Below are 15,573 nucleotides of genomic sequence, written 5' to 3' on the forward strand. Positions count from 1 at the left end.
AGTGTGGCCCAGAGTTACCCTGAGAATCCAAGGAGAAGTTAGATGCTTTCTTCCCCTGGAGGCAAACCTACTGAAAGCCAGAATCCTGCTCTACAGAGTAGGCACAAGGAAGCTGTTGAAATTAACCTTGAGATGCAAGCAATCCACCTTAGCTTTGAATGCCTAACATAGCAAGGACTCCTGTCTCCTTCCTGTTCTTCATATTCTCTCTGTGACCGTCACTCTGTCCCCTTTGCTGTTTCCCGTACATGCACAGTGGACTCAGCCCCTGCACCAGTGAGCCCTTGCTATGATGGGAGCCACACCTGTGACATGATAGCCAAGTGCCGCCCAGGGGCAGGTATAGACTACACCTGTGAGTGCGCCCCTGGGTTCCAGGGAGACGGACGGAGCTGTGTGGGTAAGAGACATGTCTGTTTCTGTCACGTACCCCTTGCTCTCTCCAGCACCAAGTCTGTGGAGGACAAGTATGTATAGTATTTGTGGTCTTTTTCAGGCAATGATTTTAACCTCTGTATATCTAGACACAGTTACATGAAAACTGAGGCCAAGTCTGGCTAAATTTGAGAAGATAGATTGGAGATGGGTATTTGGGGTTAGGGTTATAAAGAGAAATCATCTTTTGAAAATTGATTGTTTACTTTTTAAAGAATTCTTGAAGTAGCCAAAAATTATCTTCTTGGCCAGGTGGTGGTGGGGCACACGCCTTTAATCCCAGCACTCGGGAGACAGGCAGATGGATCTCTGTGAGTTCGAGGCCAGCCTGGTCTACAAGAGCTACTTCCAGGACAGGAATCAAAACAACACAGAGAAACCCTGTCTCAAAAAGAAAGAAAAAGAAAAAAATATCTTATTATGACTTAACTGGAAAGATTTGAACATGTTTTTCCTTATTTCTGATGAACTGCAACTTGGAATTTTACCCAAAATTTCACATGTCCATGGTTTCCATCAGTTAACCATTAGTTCCTCTGAAGCATCATAGTGGTGGGAAAACTGAGTTGTCAGGTCTTCCATTTCCAGAACCCTCTGTTTCATCCGTGCTTTTGTGTCCCCATTTTTCTTAGATGTCAATGAATGCGCCACTGGTTTTCATCACTGTGGCCCCAATTCCGTGTGTGTCAACGTGCCGGGAAGTTACAGATGTGAGTGTCGCAGTGGCTATGAGTTTGCAGATGACCAGCACACTTGTGTCTGTAAGTATCAAGGGAAAGTGTCTCTTTCCCTGTCACTAGAAAGATGCTGAACCCTACTTTGGGATTCACTTACGTCTCTATACTTGCTGTCCAGAGGCTCTGTTCTGTGTCTTTCTGAACGCTGTAACCCTCTGCTGCAGTTCAGGCCTGTCCTGATGGTATGTTACCACTGGGTTTTTCCCAGCTAGATCATATTGAGTTACTGGAGAATGTTCTCAGTTGGGATTCCTGGCCTTGTCACATACCCAGACGGTGACTTGTAACACCTCAGCTTTATAAAGAATTCATGTTGAAAGGTGCCTGTCTCATGCAGTGGGCCAAAGACCCCACTCAAAATAAATATACCCTCTAGGGTTCTAAAACACACTAACTTCAGGCTGAATAATCAATCGAAAAGACCTAGAATTCCAAATTTATCCCAATGATGGAGCTAGCTGATAATAGAGAATTACACAATCCAATCTCCAGTAAGATGACAAACTAGCAATGGTTAGTAGGAACTCTGTGTGTGTGTGTGTGTGTGTGTGTGTGTGTGCGCGTGCGCGCACGTGCATGCACACGTGCTTATTATATCTGTTGTGTGTACACAGTACTCTGAGGAATTACAAGCTACAACCAGAATCTGTTTTAATGACTTATTGTCATGCCTAATATTTTAGCACAAACACACACTAACACGTTTCAACTCTAATAATGCATATAAATCTTGAGATACAAGATTGAGATTCTGAGACCCCCTACATTCCTTAAGATCCTCAGGTGTGCTGCTGATGTTAGTCTTTGGGTGGGGCTGGGAAAAGAAAGGCTCACGCACACACATTTCAGCACTTGGGACACTTTCATTTTTTTTTTCAGTGATCGCCCCACCTTCCAATCCTTGTCTTGATGGTAGTCACACCTGTGCTCCTGAGGGGCAGGCCCGGTGTATTCACCAGGGAGGCAGTTCATTCAGCTGTGCTTGCCTGCCAGGCTTTGTTGGCACGGGACATGAGTGTTCTGGTGAGTGCCTGTGGGTAAGTCCCTTTGGGTATGCATCCTCGAAGAGACACAGCCTCTTCCCTCCTGTTACTCACACAGCCTTGGAGTTGCCAAGAAAGCGGGCATCTTTAGAATCAGAAAGGCCAAGGGTGGTCCCTGGCACTGGAATGATGGCACCCGTGGTCCTGGAGTGTGGTGCCAGCATGTGTAGACTGGAGGGACTCAGGCTGCAGTGTCTTCCTACATTCTCCCACCCTCATAAAACACTTGGTGAGACAGAATCTGGTGTCTGTGTAGCCCTGGCTAGCCTGGAACTCAGAGAGTCACCTGCCTGTGCCTCAGGGATCTAGGGGTGTGTCACCATATGTGACAGTTTTACTGTCTTCTTGTCATAACATGTTAAGTTATCTGGGAGGAGAAAACCTCAGTCAAGGAACCACCTAGATCAGATTTTCACTTGGGGGCATTTTCTTGATTGCTAATTGATGTAGGATGGCCCAGTCTTCTGGGATGTTCTGCTGGACTGTATAAGTTAACTAGCTAATTGCGAGCCCGAGAGCAAACCGTCAGCAGCATTCATCTCCAGGGTCTGCGTCTGTTCCTGTGTAAGATTCTATGACTGTCCTCAGTGATGGATTGCAGTCTAGAAGTGTAAACTCTGAAATAAACTCTTTCCTAAATTACTTTGGGTCATAGTGTTTTTTCTCAGCAACAGGAAGGCAAATGGGGTTTGGAGTGAAGGAGCATGCTGTTTAGGTAATGAAGTCCCAGGGAGTTGCAAGGCTGCCCTAGCACGTTACCTTAGAAGGCCCAGGTATGTGGGGGCAAAGGAGAAAAGATTGCCCTTTACATTTTAATTTCCAAAGCAGGCTTTTTCCATTTCAAATACTTTCTATTCTTTATTTTCTCACTGTTTCCTTTTACAATAACTGAGACAATGTAGAAGTTCATATAACTTCCCTGAATAACCTTTATATTGATGCATTCTACAGGTTCCTAGACATTCATGCTATTGAGTGTGGGTCTAATTTTTAAATAACCTCACAAGGCCCAGCTGCTCCCTGTGGGTCTGATGTCTGGGCATGGTTCAGTAGATATGATGGCATAGGATGCCCGGTGGGGCTGAAGACAAGGGTCACCAGAAACCTTTGCCACTTAGTATGGACAGGTGCAAGAACTGTTGGATGCAGTCTCAGTTCCATGATAGCCTGTTGTGCCCTTTGGTTTCTTGTCATGTGGGCCTCTCATTAGACAAGGCTGTTCTGAGTCACAAAACAGCTTGCTTTATTACAGCTTACCAGCAAGATGGAAGTCATTATCTCAGAGATGCTTGCAGTGCTGTTTTACTGCATTTGTTATGAGCATGTCTGTAAGGAGAGGACTCTTTGAGATGATGCCTATTCTGAGACAGGGGTCATTGAGAGCCATTTTGGAGACTCCCTATCATAACCACAGCCTGCAGTGTGTGGTAGTCTTCCAGGGTTGAGATAGAGGGCATTTTCCTAAAGGTTCCACACAAGTTAGTCTGTGCTAATCATGAAAGTAGCTAGCAGAATAAAACTACAGCATGGTAGCTATGTGTATACATTCTTATTTAGAGGTGTTTCAAGTGTTCATTATGTCTGTGAGTGAAAGATTCTTGCCAAGAGGCTCTGTGTTGTGCGAACTGTGTGATCTTGAGGTGCACACATTTTTACCCTATCAGATGAAATGGGGATTTGTGGATTTTCCTCCAGCCACCATTTGTTGAGAACCAGCCATCCTGGAAACTGCACTTGGATTTGGGTTCTCAGTCTGGTTTGAGTCACTAGGCTTTGGTTCAGAGTCTTCTCCACTTTCCCTCTGGAGTGGTTTCAGTCTTGTAATAGTGTGAGCTAAATAGTTCCCAGGCATGTTGTCTTTAAGAATCTGGGTAACTTTGCAGGAAGAACAGATTGTCTTGAGGAGTTCAAGTGTGAGCTGAGGGAGCCAGGATAGAGAGGGTCTGTTCTATCTTTGCTCAGGAGGCAAACATCATGGTACAGACATTAGAGTCAGGATGTGTGTGCTCAGAGATGTGGGGTAAAGCATGCACAAGAGGGTGTGGGCATAGAAGCAACAATGTTTAGTATTACACTTACAGATTCCAGGGAAGCTCACCACATGCCACACAGACACAAACAGCAGACATTTGCTTGTGACTGGACAGTTAGGGAACAGAGAGACAGCAAGGGCATATGGACCAAAGCATAGTGTTCTGGATAGCATAGAGGTTAATTGGCATCATTGGGTCAGAAAGCAAGTCAATCATTCAGTGGTTGAATTTACCTCCAGCTGCTTCTATTCAGAATTAGGGCAGGAAGGGACTTCAAAGTCCAAAGCATGAGCTTCAAACAGAGGGTTCCAGACATGGTTTCCTAACAGGTTTTTGACTTTAGTAGATGAATGGAAGAGGTGTCCATTGTGCTAGAATGAGTTGCCATTTTTCTGTTGTCTTTGTGACAAGGGGCTGTCCTGCTGTCTTTGCCCTCCTGTCCCCAGTCTTCTGGCCACCCCCTGTACAAGCCTCCCACTGGTCAATTGTTATTAGCATCCTCATATCAGTGGGGATTAAAAACAGAGTTCCTGCCTTGAGAAGAGGCCAAAGTCCTTCCCCATCTTCTGTCTGAACACTTGCTGTCCAGGGAAATGAACTCTGACTTCTTCAAACCCCACGGTGGTGTTTGTGCTCCTGAGGGAGAGGCTGAAGCCAACTCTGAGCTCAGGCCCTGGAGCTGCTGACTGGCCTGTCTTTCATGAAGGCCCGCCAAGAATGAATTGGATTACAATTCTGGGATCCTACAATTCTCCAGTTTCAGGTCCCGGGATTCATCAGGTGTGATGTGTTATTTTTCCAGGGCTTTTTTCTACTTACTGATCATTCCTAACAGCTCCTGTCTGCCATAACCATGGCACCCACAAAGAGGAGCAGGGGAAAGTGGTTGTTTCGAGTTTGGTCACGGCTTTAATAATGCCAGAGGTTTGTCAACCTTGGGGAATTCCTTTTTTGCCATTGCTTGCTTGGGGTTCCTGTCCCCACTGGAAGTACTTTTGGGGTGAGTTTGGCTGGGTGCTCACTTTTACAGATTTGGCTCCATGGTCAGTTTTATAGCTCCTCTAGCCCCAGCCAGCTCCCTACTTAGCTGTGCCCTGGAGCTTTAAAAAGACAGAATGTGCTACTCAGACGTAGACGATGGTTCTGTAGTGGCTGTCTTTCTAGGATGCTCTTTAAATAGCTCCTTTCTTAGTGTTGGGAGGTGAAGGTAACCAGAAAATCAGCTGCTTGCCCAGGAGAGCCGCTCAGGGTGGAATTAAGCTTGATTCCATTAAGCATGCAGGGGGTTTCAGACTCAAAGGCACTGTGTTCTCCGAATGCAGAGGATAAGCATACTGCTCACTAGGTGAGTATAAGGGATTCCTGTCAAGGGAACAGAATGCCTGTGTGAGAGGCACAGTGGCCTGACAACCCAGAAAACAGCCAAACTGGGGGAGGATCCCCTGGAGAATGTGGGCTGCGTGAAGGCTTGTTAGAGTCTCACTCTGATCCCTGCCCATTCAAGTCTAACCCTGGTTATAAACTTTTCTAAGCTGCTGTGTGCCTGCCATGGGTTGCACCATGGACACAGCTCCTTCTTTTCTAGGCTCCGAGCCATTGCTCGGTCACACATTTCTTCTGCTCACACATCAAAAACAACTCTGGCTGTTATGATGGCTGTGACTCACATTTCCTTTTGTTTTTGGTCGAGCCTAGCTCTGACCTGTATCTTTGTTTTCCCATTTTTCCTCTGGAAGACTTCCTGTTGTCTCAGAGCTTACCTCACCCCCTGGCATCAGCTTTAGCAGTTCTACTGCTAAAGTTCCTTGGGGGTCTTTTGAGTGTCGGGGTGGGGAAAGAGGTGACTTGCTCTTGACAGCATGGGCCAACTTTAATAAGCAAAATAAAAAGGCACATTAATTGGCTTTTGCTCAAACTGTGGGAATTGGCAATTTTGAGTATGAACTCCTCAGAGAAGCATGTGCTGAGTGCAGGGGCCTGAGCTGTTCCTGTTATTTCAGAAGTCCTCATAACATTCTTCTCTTTGAGTTAATGAGAAGTAAGTTTGGGTATGACAATCTCTAATTGGAGGTCCTTCTAAAAAGAAAATGTGTTCGGGGCTTCATCGGATCCCTGTATCTCTACAAGAATAGAGAGGAAACTGGTGCCAAACTAACATGGAAAAACTATTGTTACCTATATTTATCTTTGTTTGTAACATCACTGACAGAAAATTAATGAAAAGGTTAGTAGTTGAAAGGAAATAGTGTCTAGGATTCTGTGTAGCAGAAAGATGCTCCAGAAGCACACAGCGGGATATTCTTCTCTGGGTGCGCACACATTTCCACTCTGATTAACACACATGTTCCTGGATTTGTTTTTGTCTTTGTTACGGTTACTGTGGCTGTAATGAAACACCACGACCAAAAGCAACCTGTGGAGGAATGGAGGAAAGGGTTTATTTCACTCAGAGTTCCATTTAACAGTTCATCATCAGAATTAGCGGGGGCAGGAACTCAAGCAGGGTTCAAGCAGGCTCCTGGAGGCAGGAGCTGATGCAAAAACTATGGAGGGGAGTTGCTTACTAGCTTGCTCCCCATGGCTTTGCTCAGCCTGCTTTATTAGAACCCAGGACCACCAGCCCAGAGATGGCACTGCCCACAATGGGCTGGGTCCTCCCCCATTGATCACTAATTAAGAAAATGCCCCACAAGCCGGACAGCGGTGGCGCACGCCTTTAATCCCAGCACTGGGGAGGCAGAGGCAGGCAGATCTCTGTGAGTTTGAGGCCAGCCTGATCTGTGAGACCTAGTTCCAGGATAGACTCCAAAGCTATAGAGAAGCCCTGTCTCAAAAAACCAGAGAGAGGGAAAGAGGGGAAGAGAGGGAAAGCGGGAGAGAGGGAGAAAGGAAGAAAAGAAAATGCCCCACAGCATGGTCTTATGAAAGCCGTTTATCAGTTAAAGCTCCTTTCTTTCTGATGATTCTAGCTTGTGTCAAGTTGACCTAAAACTAGCTAGTACGTGATTTTTCCTTTCTTTTTTTTTTTTTCCTTTCTGTTAATGTTTACTCCTAGCTCAGCTCTAGGGATGTTCTAAAGTTTGTAACTTGTTGAGCCATGTGCACTGGGGCCATGCAGTCGCACAGCTGTTTGTGATGAAGTCATGGTCTTCCTTCCTTTCCTAACCTCTCTGCGCCTGTCCCTGACCTCTGCAGATGTTGATGAATGTGCGGAAAACAGATGTCATGAGGCAGCTACCTGCTACAATACCCCTGGGTCCTTCTCTTGTCGTTGCCTGCCTGGGTATCACGGGGACGGGTTTCACTGCACATCGGGTAAGTGATGGAAGACCAGCTTAAACGCAGGGATGTCCCTGCGCCTTCCCGCTTATTTTCCTCCTAGCCCTCTCTTGATGGAAGCTGCTCTGGGGGCCTGGTGGAGGGATTTTCCAAGCTCTGGATTCTTGTAGTAGCCTCCTGATATTCACTCACTGCTCATTGGTATGCAAGCTTGTTAGAGTCTGCCATTCACTCTGTGGCTACTCTGACTCACCACCTAGGGATCTGCTTTGCTACCTTTGTTTAAACTATTGAGGGGCTTATTAGGTAGGAGGCTCATGCACCAATGAGCCAGTAGTCAACACTCGTGGTGCATGCGTTAGGGGAACTTGGCCAACACATAGCAGTGAGGCTATATTGACTTGGGCTTCTCACACTTAAACTCTGGGTTCCATAAAATGGATGGAGTTAACTTGTCCTCTTTGAAGTTTCCAGAATGTTGGGCAAATGCCAATGGCTATTCTTCATTTTGCCCAGATGGTAATTGGCCCCCAAGGACTGAGGAGCATACTGGACTGGCTTACATTTATATTCACCTGGGTGTACAGGGCGAATGGGGGGAATTAGGGACAGCTAGGTAGATGGTAGCAAAGCTAAAATAAGAACTCGAGACTCTAAAATCTTAGTGTCTTGCTATTTCTCCATGTCATGGTAACTTGCAATTGTAGGGAAGAAATTCTCAGTACAGAAGACTTTATGTGAACTGCTAAGTATGAATAGGTTGTGAAATAAGAAATTTATTTCTTATTTCTCTTTTGTCTCACTCAGCCATGGTTCCAGAAGATTCCATCTCAAGCCTGAAGCCCTGCGAACACCAACAGCGCTATGCCCAGGCACAGCATACCTACCCTGGGTCACGAGTCCACATCCCCCAATGTGATGACCAGGGCAACTTCCTGCCACTGCAGTGCCATGGCAGCACTGGCTTCTGTTGGTGTGTGGACCAGAATGGCCATGAAGTCCCTGGCACCCAGACTCCACCTGGCTCCACCCCTCCTCACTGTGGACCACCATCAGGTGAGTTCACTTGCCCCGAAGAAAGACTTTGCGCCAGGGTCTGGAGTCAAAAATGGAATGGCTCTGGCAGTGGGATAACACAGCTCAGACGTAGGTGTGACTGGCTGCTATGTTTTCATAGCTTTTTTTTTCCTCCAACGAACACTTGGAAGATATAGGCACACACATGTGCGTGTTAATGTCATTGGATCCTTTATGCATTAGATTCCATTTGTTGAAAGGTGACTGAAAGTTGAATTTTCACATCAGGCTGTGACCCATTGTGAAAGGTTTGAGGGCTATAGAATTTTGCCAATGTAATATTTTATCTACTCCTTTGTATGTAACCATGTCACTTTCCTGTAAAAGGCAGGCTAAAGACTGCTAATGTTAACAGGAAAAAATAGGTATGAAACTCAGAACAATCCACTGAGTTCCCTTTAACCCAGTGATGCCTATCCCTCTCTAGCCGATCAAGCATGGTGATGGGAAACCCTTCTTTGTGCAGCTGCCTTCATAGGAAGTATAGGAATCCATCCATCCGATCTGAGGTGCTCATGGCAAAATGGCCATTGTTATCTGCTTTCTTCCTGCCAAGGTTTTGGAGCATGGTCAGCAGAGTCTCACTGGCAGTGTGAGCAGCAGGCATCTTACCCTGGGCAGCTTTCCAGCCCCTTGCTGAATTATTCACAAGTGGGCAACGCATGCTGCTGCTTTAGCCCAAATACTTCCTGATCTGGGAGCTAGTATCTAAAGAGCCACTTCTAAAGTTACTTAAAAATAAATAAATAAAACCTAAAAAATTTTATAGAATCAGCCGGGTGGTGGTGGGGTGCGCCTTTAGTTCCAGCACTCAGAAGGCAGAGACTAGAGGATCTCTGTGAGTTCAAAGTCAGCCTGGGCTACAGAGCAAGTTACAAGACAGGCTCCAAGACAGAGAAACCCTGTCTCGAAAAACAAAACAAAAGACAAAAACAAGGCAAAACAGAAATTTACAGAATCACTTATCTCAGCCTTTAACGTGTGAGTGAGATAGAGCTGGGCAATTTCCAACAGTTTTGATTCTATAACATTCATAACATGGCCAGGGCTTTAGTGTTTCCAAGAATATGTACATAGAAATTAGTGCATGAATCTGGGAAGAGTTGGGGGAGAGAGGGTGAATACCATCAAAATACATTGTACAAAATTCTCAATAAACAAATTGAAAGATTCACACAGGTAAATTGATAACGGATTGCTCCACATTAATCCTCTTTACTCCCCCCGCCCCCATTACTTATGAACAAGGCTACAGACCTTAAAGATGCCTTAGAGAAGTCCTGTTTCTGCTCTGGCTTCTCTCAAAAACTTCAGCTCTGTTTGGAAGTCAGTGGTGAGGTGGGGCCTTGGAGGGATGGCTTGGTATTCTATTAAATTGATTAAAACAAACATGTGTTAAGGATAGTGACTCAGGCTGAGATGTTAATGACATTTTAATAATGTTAAAATAAGAACCATGTTCTTTTGTGCAGAATCTCACAGACTTCTTTCTTGTCACTCTGTGGCCCGCCTGCCATTTCTGACTAATCTCATTTGTATAATCAGGTCAGTGGGAGGGAGGCTAGCATGTGTGCACTCTGGACTTGAGACTGAACCCTTATCAACCAGAAGCAGGGAAGAAGTAAGCCCATGGTTGGATATTGCTTAAAGCAGTAGGAGATGAAAGAGGTGCCTGTCTGTGAGTGATCCGAGACCCAGTTGACATGACCCATCCAGACATGTCGGCATGTTGGATGGTCCCCAGAAACAAGAGCGGCTCTTGGGGGTGTTCACTGTGGATGTTTGAGAGAGTAGCAGTCCCTTCTTTGGTCCTGGAACACTTAGGGCTGAGCAGATCTTGCCTTTATCGTCTTTGCTTCCTGTGAGTCATGAGCTATAACAACCTGAGGGAGCAGCCACTTCCCAAGATGGAAGTCTTGAGAGGGCTTGTGGAGCTTGAGATTGGGGTCTTCATTTGTATATCCCCACCTTCTCAGGGCCCTTGCAGCCTGTTTTGATACCTCCAGCTTTGTTCTTTGAAGTGTCTGGAGGGTTTTGAACAGAATATACTAAGATGCCCTGGGTTTTAAGCAGCTGCTGGCTGAGTGTACGCTGGTTTGGTGGTGTGAAAGCATGGGAACATGGAAATGGAAAAGCCAGATAAAAGGCTGTTGCCATGGTCCCGGTGTGAGATGATACCCCTGGGTTTAAACTTGCCACTGTGGCTGCTGACTGAGTGTACACTGGTTTGGTTGGGGCGGGGGGGGGGGGGGGGAATGGGGACAGGAAATTCAGCCAGAATACTGTTGCCATGATCCCAGTGTGAAATGTCTGTGACCAGGGTGACACACTTAGGAAAAGTGACAAGAAGTCAAAATGGGTTTTTGTTGTTGTTTGGGTGTTTTTGAAACAGGGCTCACTATGTAGCAATGGCTGTCCTGGAATTATGTAGAACAAGCTGGCCTTCAACTCGCAGAAATCCACCTGCCTCTGTGTCCTGGGTGCTAGGATTAAAATCATGCACCACTGTGTCGGCCTCTAGTCAAAATGCTTTTGAGGGTAAAATTGATGAGACATGTTTTACTTGATGTGTGAGAGAAAGAGGTAATCTGGTGATTGTGTCTGAGCAATAGAAAATGTAGTTGCTGTTTAGTGGAGCTAAGGGCACAGGAGCCAGATTGGGGAAAAGCAGGAGCTCAGCATTTAGTTTTGTGCTGAGAGTTCGTTTGTGCATCCAGATGGTGATAGCAAGGAGATAACTGGCTGTGTGATTCTGTAGACCATAGGCTTTGAGTTGCAGAAATTAAGACAGAACCAGAAATGCCTTTAGGATAATCCAAGCTCAGTGAGCAACTGATTTCAACAAGTGGAGCCTTTGTAGATAGAATGTGTAGGGGAGAGCCTCCATGGCCCTGGGGCAGCCGCCTCACAGGGAACTGGCATATGTCAGAAGCCAGCTGGGCTTTCTTTAATCATGGTGTGCACCAAGAGTCTGAGGATAGGAGGAGGATTTGGGGGAAAGGGTACAGGAGAAAATAGGACAGCATTGTGGCAGAAGGCTGGAGCTTGGAGAAAAGGGTCAGCTTTGAGATAGCTCCCAGCAAAGTGATATGGTTTTCTTGAAACTGGATAGTCCAAGAATCAGCTTCACATTGCTCAGAGTCACCTCTGCTGTGCTGTGTACACCACCCTGTCTCTCTTGCTCCATGTAACTTTCCGGTGAAAATGAGAGCTCCGTGTAGCACAGCATGGTTTTCAGCCTTTTCTTCTAGACACACAGGCCAGCCTGGAGATGGATCTTGTGGTAATAGGTTCAAGAACTTGAAACAAGTGGGGAAGAATAATTGTTTTTAAGTGTCATGTGCATCATTGAGTCCCCAAAGAGTCTCTCCAGTGTTATGTCATCATCAGAGGATCCCTGGGCACAGACCAGGTCCACGTGTATCTCCACTGGACTGAGTGAGGAATATTGATGAACTTGTCTCCTTGTTATTTTCTGAAGTGACTGGGCCTCCATGGAAAGTCCCCCTAGCCTCAGGAGATAGGAACATCAGGGTGATTCCTTTTCTGGTTTCCACAGAGATCTTCTGAGAACACGTGTGCTTCCCTGGCCCAGTGTCCAGGGGCGTGTCCAAGAAGGCCAAGAGATCAGGGATTGGGACCTGAAGTTGTACTGATCTTGGTTGGCCATCTAAGGGTTTGTTTACCCATTTTAGAGCCCACCCAGAGGCCTCGGACAGTCTGTGAGCGCTGGAGGGAAAATCTGCTGGAACACTATGGGGGCACACCCAGGGATGACCAGTATGTACCCCAGTGTGACGACCTGGGCCACTTCATACCCCTACAGTGCCATGGGAAGAGTGACTTCTGTTGGTGTGTGGACAAGGACGGCAGAGAACTGCAGGGCACACGCTCACAACCAGGCACCATGCCTGCATGTAAGCATGGAATGGCTTAGTCTTCCCTCTGCGCCGCTGGGGGCTTTCTGTCGGGATTTTGCTTCCCATGGTGGGCAGGGTAGGGAGGATAAGGGTTACGAGTCTGATGAATAAAGTCACTCATTGATACGCTGTGTTGATGTATCTTCAGGATGTCTCAGGATCTCAATCTGGATTTAATGTTGGCTTTGCCACGAGCAGTGTCTGCTCTAAGAACAATTGATCTCAATCCAGCATGTAATTATTCTGCCTTCCCACCCCTGCGTGAAAGGGGCAATGTCACCCTGGGGCCCCAGGAAGCTTTTGGCCCTCCAAGAAAAGACAACAAAAACCCTCTACTTTGTTTGGAGACTAGTGTTTTGTTGTCTTTATGTCCTGAGTATTGTCAGCAATTTAAATAGCTTTGAAAAACACCTAGAAACCAGAATTTCTTTGAAGAATATCTGTCCCATGAAAACACTGGGTAGTTTTGAAGGTTCTTGTGTACAAAAGTAACTTTTTTTCTCTCTCCACCTTGTTTCCACAAACAGGTATCCCTACTGTCACTCCACCGGTAGTCCGACCCACACCCCGCCCTGATGTGACTCCTCCGTCTGTGGGCACCTTCCTGCTCTATGCCCAGGGCCAGCAGATTGGCCACTTGCCTCTCAACGGCAGCAGCCTTCAGAAGGATGCAGCCAGGACTCTGCTGTCACTGCATGTAAACTGGATTTCTCCCGAGGGCTGGGCTACATGAGAAAAATGGGGCTTGGAATAGGGGTGGGCATGCATGTTAGCTAGGTTAATGGGTTGTTGCTGTGAGGAGCTGTGCTTTGTGGTTTTCAGAAGCCTCTGCTGGGTGCCACAGGGTAAGGAATGCAGTGCAGGGAATTCCGGCATGCTTCTGGGCTGCAGTCTACTTAAGGGAGTGCAGTTGTTGGAAGTCATACCTGGCCCATTCTCGCCGCTTTGTCCTGAGGGCTCATGGAAGTTCAGATAGTTAGGAATTTCAGAGTCATCGGGTGTTTATGGGAAGATCATTGTAGTTCCTGGGGGTTCTGTTCAGGTTATAGACATCTTGGAAGTCTAAAAAGCAGGAGGTAACCCCTGAGGTCATTTGAGACAGTGGGGTGGAAATCCATGCAGGACCACTTGTCAGCCTGTCCCCTTTTGTTTGGGTTCTGTCACTTTGATGCACTTCTTAGCCTTCTTCCATGTCCATCGTGACTTTGGGGAGTGTGACTGCTATTGCACCCCTCCCTAGAAGACAAGTTTACTTCTTGAGCTAGCACAACACCTACTTGTGGAAGGAGGGGTTTCTCCTTCACAGTGGGGAGGAAGGAGGCAACACCATTTACTGTGAGAACTGCTCTGACCCTTTCTTCACTGCACAGAGCAGACTGCATACAGGGCAGGGTTCACTGTATGTACTTCCGTTGATGAACTGCATACAGGGCAGGGTTCACTGTATGTACTTCCGTTGATGAACTGCATACAGGGCAGGGTTCACTGTATGTACTTCCGCTGATGAACTGCTGTTTCATTCCAAGGAAGCTTAAAAGCAGCCACTGTCTTTTTTTTTTTCTTTTTCTTCTTTTTAAGATTCAAGGCTCCATGCCCACTCTCGATCTGAGTGTATTGCTTTAGAAGTTTCCTCATGCTAACCATCTTGTATTCTAGGTATACTGGATGGCTTGCTTGCATTTCTGAACATGTCTAATGGGCAGGGTGGAGATAGCGAAACTGAAGGAGGAAGGAGACATGAATTAAAGCACACTTTAGAGCAATTTACCTAAAATGTGACCTTTATACCAAGAAGCTTAGTTTATGAATCCCATGAGCCCCTGGGTTCATTGCTGTCTATATGAATGTGTACTCTTGCCTCAGATAGATGGCCTTTTAATTTTGATTTTCAAATAAAAGTACTGAGACCTTAGATTCCCCCTCCCGCCCCCGCAAATAAATGCCAGCTTTTCTGCAGGCACCAAATCCTGCTTCATACAGTGTCTCCTGGTGACCACTGCTTCAGGCACAAGCCAAGCTTTGCTAGACGAGGTGGGGACAGGCGTGGCCTGTGTCAGTCTCTGCTGGGGGTTCTCATAGCAGGAATCTGGGTTAGAAATGGAAAGTCCTGTGTGAAGTTGAAACAGGAACAACCCAGATTTGGGGTTTTCAATAAGACTGTGACTCAGAAGAAAGGGGAGAGGCTATGCTAGCCAAAGGCCAGGTGACCACAGTTCCTTAATCTGTAAAATTACAGGCTTTCTTCTATACCACACAGCTGAATGCTTGTTTTAAGAGGCAGGGGTGATTGCACCTCAGGTTGGGGAGGATTTCAGTCTATTCACCCAGCAGAGGAAGTTTTGTTGGCATGTGTTGTCAGATTTTAGAAAGACTCTTTGAGAAAATGCCAGTCATACTTGGAAGCAGTCATCTTTCACCATTGAGCACTAAGGACATATTTTGAGGAGATGATCCTCTCAATAGTGAAAGGGCTGTTTTCCTCATGAAATTACTGTTTTTATAGCCAAATAGTGCTGAAGGAGCTTGCTGTATGGTAGTTGCCATTAAGACTATTTTATAAACGTATTACTGTTTGAAGTATTGAAGGAAACAGGCATAGAGGTTAAGTGGCCTCCCTGGCTTTGACCTTAGGGAGGAGTCACTACCTCCCTTGTCTAACCACTGGGCTCCACGCCCTGCACCACCACAGTACAGACTGCTCAGAGTAACGCTGTGTAGCCATGAATTCAGTGTTAGGGATTGAAGGGAATCCTAATGCTTCTGATGTCATGATTGGTTCTGAAGGGCTCCATAGTTGTGGGGATTGACTATGACTGCCGGGAAAGGATGGTCTACTGGACAGATGTTGCTGGTCGGACCATCAGCCGTGCCAGCCTGGAAGCAGGAGCAGAACCCGAGACCATCCTTACCTCAGGTCAGCAGCTTCGTTCCATGGACACTTGGCAATGCATTTTATTTTACTGTCATTGGTGTGTTTCTTCCTCGTTTCTCCTGTTTTTAGCCAAAGGGGAAGGTTAAGTTCTATTACTTTTGAGCTGTACAAGCCTTA

General features: G+C 46.4%; 1 protein-coding gene across 2 annotated transcripts in view; it reads left to right on the plus strand.

Moving 5' to 3' along the window:
- Positions 1-15,573, plus strand: part of Nid2 (nidogen 2) — a 60,220-nt gene that overhangs the window by 38,995 nt on the left and 5,652 nt on the right. The window contains exons 9-16 of one of the 2 annotated variants that reach the window (XM_041639030.1): positions 257-400; positions 1,068-1,196; positions 2,052-2,195; positions 7,444-7,563; positions 8,335-8,583; positions 12,300-12,521; positions 13,052-13,221; positions 15,309-15,438. In XM_041639030.1, coding sequence (XP_041494964.1) covers positions 257-400; positions 1,068-1,196; positions 2,052-2,195; positions 7,444-7,563; positions 8,335-8,583; positions 12,300-12,521; positions 13,052-13,221; positions 15,309-15,438 — 1,308 coding nt within the window. The remainder of the gene's footprint in view (positions 1-256; positions 401-1,067; positions 1,197-2,051; positions 2,196-7,443; positions 7,564-8,334; positions 8,584-12,299; positions 12,522-13,051; positions 13,222-15,308; positions 15,439-15,573) is intronic. The other variant, XM_041639031.1, reaches the window with a different exon arrangement.

This window comes from Microtus oregoni, unplaced genomic scaffold (assembly GCF_018167655.1).
Source record: "Microtus oregoni isolate MIOR12 unplaced genomic scaffold, Mior012 000056F_ref0000123, whole genome shotgun sequence".
Taxonomy (NCBI): Eukaryota; Metazoa; Chordata; class Mammalia; order Rodentia; family Cricetidae; genus Microtus; species Microtus oregoni.